General features: G+C 36.9%; 1 protein-coding gene across 3 annotated transcripts in view; it reads right to left on the bottom strand.

Moving 5' to 3' along the window:
- The window catches only part of Vps16A (vacuolar protein sorting 16), a 489,369-nt gene that overhangs the window by 350,494 nt on the left and 121,204 nt on the right, over positions 1-17,671 (bottom strand). For all 3 annotated transcript variants that reach the window (XM_090381825.1, XM_090381827.1, XM_090381826.1), the window contains one exon: positions 8,345-8,464. In XM_090381825.1, coding sequence (XP_090237951.1) covers positions 8,345-8,464 — 120 coding nt within the window. The remainder of the gene's footprint in view (positions 1-8,344; positions 8,465-17,671) is intronic.

Here is a 17,671-nt window from a genome sequence, read left to right as displayed (position 1 = left end):
ACTGGGATATTGCTCTTCAGTATGTGACTATATTTCCTGAATGCTATCCATCCAAAATTTATTCTTCTCTTGACTTCCAGCCATTTATCATTATTACAGCTAATAACTTGTCCCAGATAAGTATATGACTCCACCTTTTCAATTACTGCTCCTTCAATCATTATTTCCCTTTCTGTGGCATACTTGTTCACCATTACTTTTGTTTTAGCCATATTCATCTTTAGTCCAAAATCCTTACTAACTGTGCATAACTGATTAAGATTTTCCTCTAATTCTTTGGGATCACGGCTTATGACCACAATGTCATCTGCAAATCGTAAATGGTTTAGGTACTCTCCGTCCACATTGACTCCTTTCTGCAACCAGTCTAATCTTCTGAAAGCTTCCTCAAGGGCAGCAGTAAACAGCTTCGGAGATATTGTGTCTCCTTGTCGAACTCCTTTCTCGATTTTAAATTTCCTACTTTCTTTGTCTAGTCTAATAAAGGAGGTAGCACTCTCATATATTTTCTTCAAAATCATAATATATGGGGTAACTATGCCTTGTCTTTCTAGTGCCCGAAACATTATACTCGATTTTCTCCCTGTCAGTGTTTTTCTTGCTCTTCATTTGTCGTCTTTGATTCATCATGACAAGTGTTTCTTGACTAATGTTTTCCCTATAGGTTTCTTGGGCTTTATCATTTTCAGAAAATTGTAATATTCCTCGTCGATATCTTGGTCCTGAGCAGTCTGCAGAAGAATATTGCCTTATGCTGTATGGAGTCAAATGCCTTTTCATAATCCACAAATGCCAGGCATAACGGTGTTTTATATTTATTTGCTTTCTCCATTAGCTGTGATATTATGTGAAGGTGATCCATAGTTGAGAATCCTGTCCTAAAGCCAGCTTGCTCTTTTGGTTGATTCTCATCAAGTATTCTTTCTAATCTGTTAGGAATGACCCTTGTGAACAACTTGTAGATGTGGGATAACAAGCTAATTGGTCGATAATTTCCAATTTCTGATTTATCTCCTTTCTTATGCAGCAAAACTATGATTGCATTATTCCACTGCTTAGGCGTCACACCTTTTCTAATGCACTTTGTGAAGAGTCTTGGTAGTTTTTGTGTTATGTCTCTTCCTCCCAATTTTAACAACTCTACAGTAACTTCATCTTCCCCCGGGGCTTTCTGATTCTTCATTTTCTTCAATGCATGTTCTACCTCATCAGGAAGAATATCGGGTATGTCGTATGTGTTGCTACTTTGCAATCCATCTTCCCCACTGCTGGCATCATTCCCTCGCTCCTTGTATAATTCTCTATAGTAGTCTTCTGCTATTTGAATCATGCCTTCTCTGCTGTTTATAAGTACACCATCGTTATTCTTCAGTTTCAGTATCATTTGTCTTTCTGTATTACTGCTCATGGCTGCTGATTTAAATCCTTTGTTTTCCCTTAATGCTTGTTCTACTTTTCTTGTGTTAAATCTTCTTATGACCTCTCTGAGTCTCTTTCTAATGGCTTTGCATAACTCAGTATACTCGATTTTCTCCCTGTCAGTGTTTTTCTTGCTCTTCATTTGTCGTCTTTGGTTCATCATGACAAGTGTTTCTTGACTAATTTTTTCTTCTTTGGATTTCTTTTTCCCTATAGGTTTCTTGGGCTTTATCACTTTCAGAAAATTGTAATATTCCTCGTCGATATCTTGGTCCTGAGCAGTCTGCAGAAGCTCAAACTTGTTCTTAAGTTCCAGTACATACTGCTTTTTCTCCTCCTCTGTTATCTCAAAGACCTTTGTATTATTTACTCGAGTCAGTTTTTTCCTTTCCTTTCCTACATCTATATCAAGTGTACATCTTACCATTCTGTGATCACTTCCAACATTTACCTTATTCAGGATGGTAACATCATTCACAATATATCTTCTGTTAGTGTGGATGAAGTCAATTTCATTAGTTGTTAATCCATTTGGACTCTTCCATGTCCACTTTCTGTTCACCCTTTTCTTGAAAAAAGTGTTCATTACTAACAGTCCTTGAGATTCTGCAAATTCCACAAGTCTTTCACATCTTTTATTTCTTTCGCCAATTCCAAAATTTCCTATAGTTCCTCTTTCTGCACTGTTTTGCCTTTTTCCAACCTTAGCATTGAAGTCCCCCATAATAATAGTGTAGTGGATTTTCTGCTCATCTAGAAGACTCTCAATTTCGGTGTACATTTCTTCAACCTCTTCATCATCATGGCTCGATGTTGGTGCATAAATCATTATAATCTTTAGCTTGTACCTCTTAGAAATCTTGAGTATTAGTCTTGACACCCTTGGTGATGTACTTTTGAATTCCAAAATGTTGTTTTTAAAATCTTTATGGACCAGAAAGCCAACTCCACCTTCACTCCTTTCACTGTTTCCATTGGTGTACAGCAGATTTCCACTTGATAAACTTATAAGTGATTCATTTCTTCTTCTTGTTTCAGCCAAACCGATGATATTCCAATTCACATTTTCTAATTCCTTTTCCAGCTCTAATATCCTGTCTTCACCGATGAGTGATCTTACGTTATAACAGGCAAGTTCAGTTTCCGTGCGTGGCAGCCTGGTCGTACCCAGAGATTCTTAGCACCCTCTGCTTCCACTCTGATCCTCTCGCTGCCGTAAGAGGGAGAGTGAAAGCTGCTGGGGACTGAGGACCATTTGATGATGGTATATCAGATTTAATGTCCAAGTTTGCGGACGATATGAAGGTCAGCAGAGTTGTTAATGACAGTACGCTGCTGCAACAGGATTTAGAAAAGTTGAGCTGGTGAGTTGAGAGGTGGCAACTGAAGTATAACATTGACAAATGTAAAGTACTGCATATGGGAAGCAGTAACCCCAGAGTAACATATCAACTCTGTGGTACTACACTGACAGTGGTAGAGAGTAAAAAGGACCTGGGAGTAATTGTGCAGGCAGATATGAAGTTTTCTGAGCAGCGCAGATGGTCTGCAAGAGTAACTCATGGTGTCTTGTCAATGATATACAGGAATTTTTCTAGCAGGGATAAGGAGGTGATTATTCCCTTGTATAAGGCAATGGTCAGGCCACACTTTATACAGGTCTGGAGGCCTTATTTTAGAAAGGATGTAGAACTGTTTGAGTGAGTACAGAGAAGGGAAACAAGATTAGTGAATGGAACGAAGGGTTGCTCTTACGAAGAAAGGTTTAAGTTTTGCAAATTACAGTGTCTGGAGACTAAGCACCTGCGAGGTGATCTGATTGAGGTGTATAAAGCCTTGAATGGTTTGAGCATGCTCAATGCTGATGAGCGTGCTCAATCAAGAATCCCTATTGCTCAGATGCTATTCTGAGCAAGAGGGATTCTTCCTCTTGCTCAGAATAATCGCCTGAGAGGGCATAAATTCAAATTGAGGAAAGACAGTTGTAGGATAGAAGTGAGGAAGTTTGCCTTTAGCCAGCAGGTGGTTGATTGCTGGAACAAATTTCCATCTGTCGTAGAAGTTGATAGCTTAAATAGATTCAAGGCAGAACTAGACAAACATTTGGAGCGAGTGGATGGGTGAAATTAGAAGGTATTTTTTCTTTTTGTCTGATGCTATATAAGCTTGCTTTCTTGCATCATGCTATTTCTTGCATCATGCTTTCTTGCATCATGCTTTCTTGCATCATGCTAATGCTATTTAAAATCACTGTATAAACTGAAACTTAGAAAATAAATTTGATGGAATATTCCTTTAATATTCCATCAAATATGAATCTTTTAATATTCTTGGATGGGTAGTTAGTACAATGCTTAATCAGTTTGGTGTAACATAAAGAATGGAAAAATAAAACTGACAGTTGGAATATGTTATAGGCCTTGACTGTGATAATAAAATGAACGGACACATAGAGTGGACTAATAAATCAGAATGTCTCATAATGGGGGACTTTAATTTTCCAGATATTGACTGGATCTTTTGGGTTGGTCACATACAGAATAGCAACATTTTTGTAAAAAAAAATCACCGGGTGACCATAATCACAACTGTGAGAGTTGTGATTATGAGCAAAGAGAAAGTCTTTTGCTTTCAGAAAGTTGGCTAAAATGATCTCAGATAATTTTTAATTACCATACATTGAGTCCAACTAAGACAATGTAACAATAGCAAATTCTAAATGGGAAGCATTCAGGAAAGAAATCAAAGCAGCTGTAGGCTTTTCATATCAACTAAGAGATACTGTTCAAGGTTTACACCTAAATGGATATCAGATGATAATTATAGCATACAATGCATATAAATTATGTGAGGACTACACCAATGGTAGGAGCATAGTAAATAAATTTGATGAATTTGAAATGTCAGTCAAATCATCAAATACAGACATGTGAATATCAGAGACCTTGTGTTTTTAAGAATAAATGATGCAGAATTTGAATATGGCAAGTAAAATGAATACAGAATGAACAGACAGGACAGGATTGGGGGGGGGGGGAGAGTTTATGCATAAAATCTAAGGAAGTGCATCCAGTTGACATGGGTGGACAGTGCAATGTTGAGTCTGTTTGTTGTCACATAAATACTGCTAAAGGGAAAATGAGAGTAGGAGTGCATCGAGAGATGTGTCACCTGCGAGGTGATCTGATTGAGGTGTTTAAGGCTTTAAATGGATTGAGCAAGCTCAAGGCCGATGGCATTCTTCCACTTGCTCAGATTACACGAGGAGGCATAAATACAAATTGAGAAAGGATGGTTGCAGGATAGATGTGCAGAGGTTTGCCTTCAACCAGCTGGCTGCTGATTGCCAAAATGATCATTTATGTGGAATTGCATACTTTGAATAAATTCAAGGAAAGACTTGACAAACCGGAGAGGAAAATTAATGTTACTGTGGCTGTTGTTTTATTAATTATAAATTTTTAAAAAATCTGACGTAACATGAAAGTTGTTTAAACAATAGCTAGATAATATATAAAATGAATAGGATATAAAGAAGGGGTGATGAACCTGTGGCATGTGTGCCACTAGTACGAGGAGCGGTATGAAAGTAATGCCTCCTATTTTTATCACAGAAAATTTAGTTCCTACAACTATGCCTTTTACATCAATTAATCCTCGATCATTAATAAACACTGTTAATTTTTCCACAATGTCACCATCATATTCTATGCACTTCTCTGAGTCAGACACTGTATTCCAATCCTGTAAAAGTCCTTACTCTTGCTACAGAGGGCTTTGCAAACACTGTGCTTGAGCTGGTCATCAACCACAAAATGGGTTCCACAGAGTGCATCCTTTAGCGAGCCGAAGAGGTGATAGTCGGAAGGTGCAAGATCCAGGCCATGAGAGGGTGAGGAAGAACAGTGCATCCCAGTTTTTCAATGGCCTCCATGTGCAGATTGTTGTGGGGTCTTGCGTTGTCATGGAGAAGAACCTCATTAAAGTTTTTGTCAGGTTGAACTCTATAGATGCGGGCTTTCAAATTTTTCAACATTTCCACATATCGATCTGAGTTGATTGTGGTGACATACTCCAAGTAGTCCACAAGCAAGACCCCATCTTTGTCCCAAAACACTGTCACCATGACTTTACCAATAGAAGGCTATCTTTTGAACTTCTTACTGCGCGGTGAATTTTGATGGTATCATCAAAATTCACTCCATCAACTGTCTCTTCATTTCAGGGTCATAATGATAGACCCAGGTTTCATCACCTGTGACTATCCGTGAAGAAAAACCTCTCCTTCACTCTCATAGCACTGGAGAAGTTCTGTGCAGATGACTTTTCGGGCTTCTTTGTGCTCGTGTGCCAGCATTTTCGGGACCCACCCAGGTGCAAACTTTGTTGTAGACTAGTTCCTTTATGATGGTTATCACGGCAGGTTTTCCTATACCTACTGCATCGCACAATTCGTGTGTTGTGATGCAGCAGTCCTCTTTGATCAGCATGTCGATCCAGTTCTTGTTGTCTGTTGTCATTGACATTACTGGCCAGCTGCTTTGGGCTTGTCAACAATGTCACTTTCCCCACTCTTAAGGGGTCTTACCCAACGTCTAACTGTACTCACGTCTACAGTACTGTCACCATAAACATTTTTGAGATGCATATGGATTTTGATAGGCATCACTTCTTCCTTGGTAAGAAATTCAATCACCACTCTTTGCTTGATCGTATATCTGTAACAACCACTAATTTGAACTATCTGTGTGCTGCACTCACGAGACTGATCACAGTGCCACTCAGTACGGTGAAACAAGAGACCACTAGTGACCACTCAGTGACATATGAAATGGTCTATGACACCACATTTGAAAGCAAAAAATTAGGAGGCATTACTTTCAAACACAGCATGCACAGCTCCTGTTACTCTTATGGCACACAAGTTGAAAAAAATAACAAAATATTCGGCTGATTTGAAAAATCAAAAATGAAGCTAAAATAAATACAGTCAGTCCTCGTATAGCATGATAATTGTGTTCCTAGGAACCCTCGTGCAATGCAAAATCGTGCAATAAAAACAACAGGCCCTATGGGAAAAATAGGGTTAGGTGCCGACCACCCAAGATTGAACACACATTTGTAACCAAAATATTACCAAACACAATAAATTATCGTAATAAAATACTTACATATTTTATTACGACTATTACGTAATAAAATATTGCTAATACTTTTGCTTCTATCGTAAGCAAACTTGTTTTTTGTTTGATTTTCTATCCAAACAGATGACAGCTGTTCCATCTCTTCCAATTCTTTGTGTCTTAATCTAATGGATTTTTAATTACACTTTGAGTTGTTCCTGCTATGACAGTTGTTTTTATTTTCTCTGCATTCTTTGTAATTCTCGGCATTGTCTCATTTAGGCCTGTAGCATGTACAATATCACATTGTCTTTCATTTCGCTCAGAGCGTTTCACAATTTCATATTTTTTCTCTATCGACAGAGGCGGACTGACCATAAGCCTTGCCGGGGAAACCCCGGTGGGCCAGAGGCCGGTGTGATTTTGGCCATAAACGCTAGTATGAGGCCACTACAAATTTTCCCGGGTAAGAATTTTTGAACCAGTCCGCCTCTGTTTATCGATATTGCTTTTCTTTTTCTCTCTGAATCTGTAGTATCTTCACCAGGACGCTTCCTTTTCACACTTTTTTAAGTATTTTACTCATTTTTAGGGAATAAAACACAATTACAAAATGAGGAGGCATGTAAACAAAGCTGTGCACGTGTAGCAACTGAATAAACAACACCGTAAAGGCAGAGATACACTATTAACACCTCACATTTTACTAAAGCACATTTCTAGGGGTTACTACCATAAAACAATAAAAACAATTTCCAGTTGCATTTCTGCTAGTGGAATCTGTTATAAACTGGTAGTAAACTCGATCTAATTGCATTTGCGATAATACTGATAGCTGGAATTGTGTTGGTTTTTACATTATTATGGTGAAATGTGTTTCCCCTTCACTGATATAAAAAACATAAATACATTTTCAGAATCTTCTCTTCATTCCTATCGTGTTGTGTTCTGTTGGGGTGATTCCATGTTCGACTGCCATTTCTTGTAAATACAAAGGCGAATCGTGCATAAGCAAATTCAGTTCGTGTTATATATGATATCATTTCCCTATTTATAAATCGTGTATGATCGAATTTGTGTAGTGTAAACACATGTTATACGAGGACTGACTGTATATAGAGTTTAAATTTCAGTTACATACAGTTTAAATTTTACTTTTCAGAAATTAGATTGCAACATTGTTTTCAATATAATACTAACAGGTGGTAAATATGGAAGCTATGGTTCATATTTACAGACTGTTATGATTAGTTGAGTCCAGGTAGTTAAAAGGGCTAGTGAACTCCTCATTCAATTCTATAAGAGCAAATATATTGGTACAAAATTCCTTTACATAGCAAAAATATTAGGTAAAATAAGATATGAATCAGTATACATGTGGGAGGGTAATTTTAAGAGGCTAACTTTAAAGATTTTTTATGGGATTTTTTTAATTGTTTTATAGAAAAGTAGTAACCTAATTCTTAATTTTTTTCCTCTCTTCCATATTCAATTTACATTCGATAGCTTTTGGATTTAAATTTATGTGGCATAAAACACATGGTACAGGAAAAGTTTGCCATTGCTGATCAAAAAAGTATGAGTTACTTGAAAATTTCATAAACATTTTAAGATAACACATCCAATAATCCAAAATATGTGGTAAAAATTTAGCACTATTTTCAATCCTACGCATATTTTGTATTTCCAGTATACATTTTACAAATATATAACCATAGTTTACAGATTCTATCATAGGTACTTGTTCAGAGAAAAAAAATTACCATTTTGTCTTAAATTATTGTATAATCAAATATACTCACAGTAAGATTACTCCTTCCCATCCAAAGAACTTCAGTATCTGTAAACATTGCTAAGTGCTGATTATCAAAGGATACAGCCATCTCAATTATTGCACTATAGGAACTCCTAAATTCTGGATACTGTAAATGTATAAATTTTATTTTAAAATTATTCAAATTATATAAAACACCACATATCAAATATTAATACTAGCAAAAGCTCATCAATTAATTCAATAAAAAAATTCGATATTATTCCTTATAACTCAGAGACATCTTACACATTACTTTGCAAATCAATTTGATAAATTATTTTAATGAACACTTTAATTAATTTCTAAATTATTGCTGTGTTAAAAAGAAGACACTATTGAAACACATGAATTTACTTTTAAGCAGAATTTAATGCTAAAAATTTTTAAGTTATAGAAATCCCAATACTGTGTATTCACTTAAAATCTTATTCTAACACAAAACCCTACTTAATTTAGCAATTGTTCTAAATTCCTTGTGGAATCTAGTCATTAGGCCTGAATGAGGAAAAGATGACTACTGCATGAATATGATCAGGAAGGCTGAGAAGGAACTCACATTTAAAGTTTAAAAAAAAAAGTTTTGTGAAATATTTTTAGGTAAAAAGACCTACTATTTTCAATATGTAGCAGAGAGCAGAATAGAAAGTAAAATAACGCGTTGTAGTTAAACTAGGCTTAATGTTAAATACATATGATAAACAGATAAAACAGAATATGTAGATACATACAGTAACCAGTAATACAAAAGCTTTCAAGCTTTATGTTGCCCTATTTTTAATTTTATTTATATTTTTATCAATTCAAAACACATTTTTTCAGAAAACTTGACAAAAAGAACCAAGAACTACATTGCACTACAGCAGCCCTGGGAGGGGAGTAAGAGCTTGGATGGATGAGGTTTGGGAGCTTGTTGTTTGTTTGTTTGTTATTTGGTTTTTAGGAGCATTAGCAACTAAGGCCATATTGCTCCGTGAACATGCGGTGGTCATTCCTGACCTTTCCGCATCCTCCGTATTTGGTGGTGACGGGCTCGAACCCCGGTCTAATCAAGAAGCGTGTGCTACTCACTGCTGCTCCTTCCCACCTGGCTACGGAGGCGCCTGGTTTGGGAGCAAGAGAGAGATTAATGAAAATGAAAGAACTGCTGAATCACTATTCAGAAGAGCTGTCTGGACCAAAACAACATAGTTTGACCTACTTTCTCCTAGACAAAAGGCCACCCACTCAAAAGAACTGCAAGATCACTATTTACTATCAAGCAGAACCAGGACTAAACATTTATGAAATTTAAAAATTATTTCCCCTTACAAATAAACAGGAAAAAATAAATGCTATGAAAACACTATTATTAAGACATGCAATTGTACACCCCACAGAGCTAGGACTAGGGCATTATTGAAGCCACTAAAGCTATGCTCTAGTCCCAATTCTATCAAGCACCCCATGATTCAAAATTTTGGATCCAAATAGATGAAAAAGAAGACAGTGCAAAGTTCAGTTGAGCTGGCTCCAATGAGGAGCTAAAAAGAGATCACAAACAAACAGACATAAAAAAATATATAATTTGACAATATATATATATATAATTAACTTCATATCTGACTGTACAATTACTCCCAGTCTTTTTCATTACCCACTACTATGAGTGTAGTACCACACAGTTGGTACCCTGGAGTTACTGCTAGCCATATGCAGTATTTTGAATTTGTCAATGTCTTCAATTGCCATTTTTCAGTCCATCTGCTTAATTTTTCTAGATCATGTTGCAACAGCATACCATTATTAACCATCCTGCCAGCCTTTGAATCATCTGCAAACTTGGACATTGTCTTGATTAGTGGAAAACACTAATGTTCGGCATAATCCTTATCACCAGCAAACAATTAATTTCAATCAGAATATCAATTAACAACAAAAAAAAATTTAGTATCTTTCTTGAATGACATCAAAGCATCTGAATGTGAGCAACAATTAATGAGAAATCATTGAAGAGTGACTTCTTCAGCAGCATTCATTTGTGACACACACTGAAGTCTCATCTTCTTCATCCAAACCATTGACTTCTTTTATCTTTTCTAAATTGTCTGTACAGATACCGGTCCACTAGCTAGTCAGAATAGATTGAGAAAACAGTGTGAGTTAAAGTACAATTGATGGAGCTTTCACAAAATGTTCTTGCCACTTGACAGCAATAAGTCAAAATCAGAAAATAAACTACATATTTCCTCAGCAACTCTGTGCAGTGCATATGCTAACCATGCCATACGAAGCAATAAATGGAAAAGAATTTTAAGAACTCTTGCTACTTTCTTCACATAAGGAACAGCAGGATGTTAATATCTGACCAAAACACAGAAAACGCATTTGTAGTCAGGCACTAGTTTGTCTATTTTCCTTTTTCAGTACTTCAGATTTAAGTAAACATGGTTTTAAGGGGTTACTGGTCATCCTGATTCACTACCCAACATGATTTTTACCTCTAGCAAATCAATGGTTGTTTCTGGTCAAGTTTTATGTATAGAATTTAAAATCAATCATAAAAATTTCCTATCACGTCTCAGTTTTAAGATATAGATAGATAACTGGATTCTGTACAAAGATATCATTACTATTCATAATAACTGCACAATCCTTCACCAACCGTTATTAAAAAAATAAATATGAATATTAAATAAAATAATATGAATATTACCAACCCCAGAGGCCTATTTGAAGATATCATTACTGTTTGAAATACAATTTTTAAACTTATTAACTTTTGGTTGGTTTTGTTTATTGGGATAAAAGTTAAGCAAATACATCATTACTGTTCTTGCAATATAGTATATTTTGATTTTGATGCACTTTCCCAGACAAGTCAGTTTTTTTATTAATTTTATTACACCATTCAACTGTTCAATATATAGTGTATGATAAACTACACTACAAGAATTCATCTTCTGTTCAAATTTACCAATTGTGTTTACTGTTTTTAGGTTAATGCATTGTTAAAATGGAGAAGACAAAGCACAAAACTTGTGTCAATCACCCAGACAACTTCTGCTATGTTTGTGGGCACTTAACCCCAAAAAACTCAGAGGAAGAAAATATACAATGTCACAAAAGTTGCATATTCATTGTACTTTGGCTGCAAGATCGGTGACCAAGAAAAAAATTGGGCTCCACATATCTGTTGTATTACTTGTACAACGAACTTAAGGCTGTGGTTATATGGCAAGCTGAGAGCATTACCTTTTGCCGTCCCTATGGTGTGGTGCGAGCCCAAGAATCATTTTGATGACTGCTATTTCTGCATGACAAAATTAAAAGGTATTTCCAAAAAGAGCAAGTACTGCATCAAATATCCAAATATCCCATCAGCAATTAAGCCAGTGCCACACGGAAATGAACTGCCAGTACCTGTGCCACCAAAATCTTGGGGTATTGGAAGTAGTGATGAAGGTACAGAAGAAATCGTATCAGATGATTTGGACTACGAGCCAAAAAAAGAAAAGGCCCCACACTACACTGAACAAGAAGAATTAAGTGACTTGATCAGAGACTTGGGCTTACCCAAAAAGCTGAATTACTCGGATCCAAACCACAACAGTGGAACTTACTCGCCAAAGGTACAAACATTACAACATACTGTAAACGAAATGAAGAGTTTTCAAGATATTTTGCAATGGAAAACAACATGTATGTCTACAAAGACGTCATTGTTCTTATGCACAAACTGAACATTGATCACAATACATCTGAATGGCGTTTGTTCATTTATGCGTCAAAGCTAAGTTTGAAAGCAGTATTGCTTCATAATGAAAATACTTTACCATCGATTCCTCTTGTTCATGCTGTTGGCCTGAAAGAAATTTACGATAGTATGTCCCAGATTCTTGCTGCTATGCATTACAGTGACTATGGTTGGAATATTTGTGTGATCTCAAAGTGATTGGACTGCTTGTTGGGTTGCAATGTGATTTCTCTAAATACTGTTGTCTCCTGTGTTTGTGGGACAGTCGTGCAACAGCCAAACACTACGTCGTACAACACTGGGACAAGAGAGATGAATGTAAAGTATGTTCCATTGGTTGATCCACAAAAGGTTTTTCTTCCTCCTTTACACATCAAACTTGGACTGATTAAGAATTCACTAAGGCACTAGATAAAGAAAGCAGAGGATTCACATATTTACTGAAAATGTTTCCAAATTTACCTCATGCAAAGCTGAAGGAAGGAATTTTCATAGGTTCTCAAATAAGAAAGCTCCTAAAAGATGAAAAATTTCAAAGAAACCTGAATGATGTTGAACTGGCTGCATGGAGATTTTTCAAGGCTGTGGTACACGGATTCCTCAGAAAGACAAAAGAAAAGAATTATGAGCAACAGGTGACAAACTTGCTGAAATGTTACAAGAACATGGGGTGCCGAATGTCACTGAAAATTCATTTCCTTCATTCCCATCTGGATTTCTTGGAAAAACAATACCAAGGGTCGCTAGAACTCTGCCATGATGGGAGATTACTGTTGGTTCCTTAAACAGGAAAGCAATTTGGAGTATAAAAGGAAATCATTGAGTGGGAAACATGTCTAAGTAACATATATTGTGTGTAATAATTACAACCATGTATGCTGATATTGTATAAAAACAAGGAATTTCAAAAATGTGTATATCTTTTGATGTAGACGTGGCAGAAGTAAAATATTGATAATTTCATAATCAGGACATTAATTTTGTTCAGAATAACCAACTTTCATAGCAGAGGTATGATGAAAAAAAAATTTTGTCGGGTAGTATAATTGGCAATATATCCTCATTAGCTGTCCTGCCACTATAAATTCAATTATCTTTGCGTACAGCTTACTGAGATGGAATGTCTCCTTTGCAGCATGTTCTTTAGTTTTTTTGGATTTTAAACTAAAATGACAAAATATAAATGATTGAACACAATTAATTTAACTTTAACTTTTTTTTAAATTCTACTTTTAATTGTCATTTATCTTTTGTCACTTGAGCTTACAAATCCAAAAAACTCAAAAGCACATGCCACAAAAGAAACTTGCCATTCCAGCAAGTTGTGACCTTTAGGATGTGATTCCAAATATCATTTCTTTCTATTTCAATGAAATGAAGTGGGATATGGTGTTATGTGAGTAGATAGTAATTCCCAAATATTTGATTCCTTCATTCCCACACTTCTGAAATAGTTCCTTTATATATTTTTTCCAAAGAAAAACATTTAAAAAAAAAAAAAAAAAGCATAGTCTTTGCAATTTCCAGAGATAAAATAGTTCCAGAAAGTATTTTTCAATTTCCACAGAGAAATGCTTCCAGCAAGCATGTTTGTTTGATATAAATCAAATAAAGAGTGCTTGCTAGAAGCTTTCATAACACACAGGCAAGTATGTTTTCTCATCACCTGGCATCAATTCCAAAAAACACAATTTCTTTCCAGAATAATTATAACCAAGAAAATGCAATAATTAAGAAGAACAGTTAATTTTTGTTATTCTCCAGTGCAGTCATTCATATTCTCTCTCTCTCTCTCTCTCTCTCTCTCTCTCTTTCTCAATGCCTTTCAGTCATTACAAATACTTGAAGATTCAAATTAGTTCAGTTGTTAGTACTGAATATTCATTGAAAAGTGTTTCTCCAAATGTGATCAACCACAAGGTATAACTATCTATAATCCTACATCTCTAAATCCTCGAGGGTGCCAGATTTTAAAGAGTTAGCTATAAAAGATGGAAGCTTCAAAATACAGTTGAACTCATTTATAACGAGTTTCACTGAAACGCAATATGTGCTCTCTGTATCCAAGTGCTCATTATACCTGGGTTAAGTGATTTGGAACAACAGAAGTGTAGGAACCAGAGGCAAACATGAATTGCAAAATGTAAAAGATTTTAACCTAAGTATGGAAATTATTTTTGGCCCTAAAAAGGGCCGATTGTTTCGAAAAGTGATTATCCAATTTTCAGGAACGAATGTATGGTCATTCGACTGGTCTTCTTCTACTTTTGTCTCAACTTTCTTCTGATCAGACTTAAGGCACTGAATACCTCTGCATCAGTATCATCTGTAGCTTCGAAAAAACACTGAAGGTTCTCTACACTGTCAACAGCTGCTCCATATGATGGAGGCTGAATGGAGTTTTCTTCGTCTAATTCTTCTTCACTTTCTTCACCTGCTACTTGGATAGTTTCTACGATAACTTCTGTTGTAAGAACTCCCGAATTTACAACATCATCATCTACATCCTGGGGTAGATGGGATCTATCCAATTATATTAAAGGAGGCAAATCCTTAATGTCAAAGTTTAATGTCAAGCTTAATGTCAAAGTTTGCAGATGATACAAAGTTTGGCAGGGTTGTTAATAACAATAATGACAATATGCTGCTGCAACAGGATCTGGAAAAGTTGGGTAGATGGGCTGAGAAGTGGCAATTGAAGTTTACCATTGACAAATGCAAAGTAATGCATATGGGTAGCAGTCACCCCAGAGAAATGTATCAACTATGTGGTGTTACACTCAGGAAGTGGAGAATGAAAGAGATCTGGGGGTAATTGTGCAGGCAGATATGAAGTTTTCTGAGCAACGCAGACAGGCTGCCAGAGTAGGTTATCAGGTCTTGTCAATGGTATACAGGAATTTTGCAGGAGGGATAAGAAGGTGATTATCCCCCTGTATAAGGTAATGGTCAGTCTACACCTTGAGTACTGTACATCTAACAACTAAAATGAGGTTGGAAGTCTCATTTTAATTGTTAGATGTAAAGTTGCTAGAATGAGTACAGAGAAGGGCAACAAGACTGGTGAAGGGAACAAATGGTTGCTATTGAAGAATGGCTTAAGTTCTGAAAATTGCAGCTTCTGGAGACTGGGCACCTGTGAGGCGATCTGATTGAGGTGTATAAGGCCTTGAGTGGATTGAGCCGGCTCAATACTGATGGGATTCTTTCTCTTTCTCAGATTCCAAACCAGAGGGGGTATAGATTCAAACTGAGGAAAGACAGTTTAGAATAGATGTGCAGTAGTTTGCCTTTAGCCAGCAGGTAGTTGATTGCTGGAACAAACTTCCATCTGTTTGAGGGCGCTGGTTTGAGGGTGATTGAGGGTGCTGACTCTATTTAAAAGTTACAGCTGACAGTTACAGGCTTCGCAAAAACGATAAGTGTTTGCCTTTTATTTACATGATTGTTGTTTTATATTGTACTTAATACGTAGTCATATAGTTATAGTTACGCTGGTTATTTTTATTTTAATTTAGATAAAGAGTTTTTGTGGATTTTACTTACGATAGGTAAAACCGTTATTTTTGTTCGATTTTTGTAGCCATTGTTTTTGTATATAGGGAATTCAAAGTTTTTGTAGGGAATTCAAATTTTTTTAATTGAGGTAGCTCTAACGCATAATTATATAGTAATACGCTTCACTGTTTCTATTTCATAGTTTCTATTCAAATACTACTGACATTTAATTTATTGATTTTATTAATTTAAACTACCATGCCCCGAACTAGAGCAGCAAAGCAACGGGCACAAAGTGGCAGGAGTGTTGTGACTCGGGGGAGAACTGAGGGGGGGCGATTCTCCAACGCGTCACAGCCTAAAAAAATGTGCAACTTGTGAAATGTTTGCCGAACTCTCTGGAACGGAACATGATATTGCCATGGGGGATGTCTTTGTGTGTGCGCGATGTAAGGAGTGTAAGGAAATCAGGCGACAACTCAGCGTTGTTATGGGCCTATATGAGAGTTTGAAGGACAGGGTGGATGCCCTCGAAGGAAATAAATTGAGGGGCCCATCAAGCTCTCAGCTGCCCACATCAACGCCAGAGCTTGCACTTGGTCATCACGCAACACAGCGGCAACCCCCAAGGCAGAATGCGCTGGTCCCACAGGAACTATTAGTTGTTGGTGACTCTATTGTCAGGGAAACGGGGAACATGCTATGTAAAAAGGATAGGTGGAACAGGACCAGGGTATGTCTGCCAGGGGCAAAGGTTGATGACGTTGTGCGGATATCATCTTTCAAGGGCACAAAAGGTGATATAGTTGTACACGTTGGCACTAATGATATTAAGAGTAGGAGACCGGCAGAATTACTCAACAAGTACAGGTCACTGTTGAAAAAAAGCCAAGAATTAGGGTTGAATTTGAAAGTGTCTGCAATTCTGCCCAGACACGATAGGAGAGAGTATATGATGAGAGCCTTGTCGATCAATTCGGCCCTGGAAAGATTGTGCAAGGCTCAAGGGGTAGAATTTTTTTCAGCCTGGACTGTACTTGTTAACAGGAGAGATTGCTTCTACAGGGATGGGATACACTTAAATAGAAAGGGTGCAAGAATATTTGCTGATGCTATCGAGGCAGTGTTAGGTGGGTCGGAAAACTGCTAGCTTGGGGGGATACAAAGACTAATAGTTTAACAGTAACCGCAGGCAGAGGTGAAGGTGATTCTTGCACAACTTCTATTAGAATAAGAAGCGACCTGGAGCGAGGGGTGTTGGGGGTTTCAGGGACGGATGGCAGTCATCCTGGAATAGTTGGGTATATGGGATGTGTTAGGGTAACAAGGAATAGGCATAGGAGCATGTATACCAATGCTAGAAGTATAGTAAATAAATTTGATAAATTTGAAGTGTTGGTCAAGACATCAAAGGCGGATATTGTTGGGATAGCAGAGACGTGGTGTCACAAAGATATAAGGAATGCAGAACTGGAATTTGGGGAGTACGATGTGTACAGAAAGGATAGACATAACAGAAAGGGAGGAGGTGTTATGCTGTTAATTAAGAAAAACATAAAATCAAAAGAAGTGCATCCAGTTGATATAGATGGACAGTGCACTGTTGAGTCAGTTTGGTGTGACATAAGCACTGCAAAAGCAAAAATAAGAGTAGGAGTGTGTTATAGGCCTAATGACTCGAATGAGTACAATGAACAATTGTACAGAGAAATAGAGTGGGCCAGTAAATCAGAATGTCTTATAATGGGGGATTTTAACTTCCCAGATATTGACTGGAACTTGTGGGTTGGTCACTCACACACTAGTCAGACTTTTGTGGATTTATTGGATGATTGTTTTCTGCAGCAGCATGTTCGAGAGGCAACCAGAGAAAGTAATACTCTTGATCTGGTTATCAGCAGTGATCATTCGTGTATTAAGAATTTGCAGATAAAGGAACCACTAGGTGGCAGTGATCACAGTGTGCTGAAGTGGGATTTACTCAAAGAGGTAACTACCGTCAGGGGTAAAGGAAAGGGTTTTTGCTTCCGTAAAGGGGAGTACAGTGGTCTCAGACAGTTTTTAAATTCTGTACAGTGGGAT

The sequence above is a fragment of the Mastigoproctus giganteus genome, chromosome 9, assembly GCF_048544385.1.
Source record: "Mastigoproctus giganteus isolate SK-2022 chromosome 9, ASM4854438v1, whole genome shotgun sequence".
Lineage (NCBI taxonomy): Eukaryota > Metazoa > Arthropoda > Arachnida > Uropygi > Thelyphonidae > Mastigoproctus > Mastigoproctus giganteus.
The sequence above is the reverse complement of the archived record's forward strand: the minus strand, read 5'-3'. Positions and strand labels throughout refer to the sequence as shown.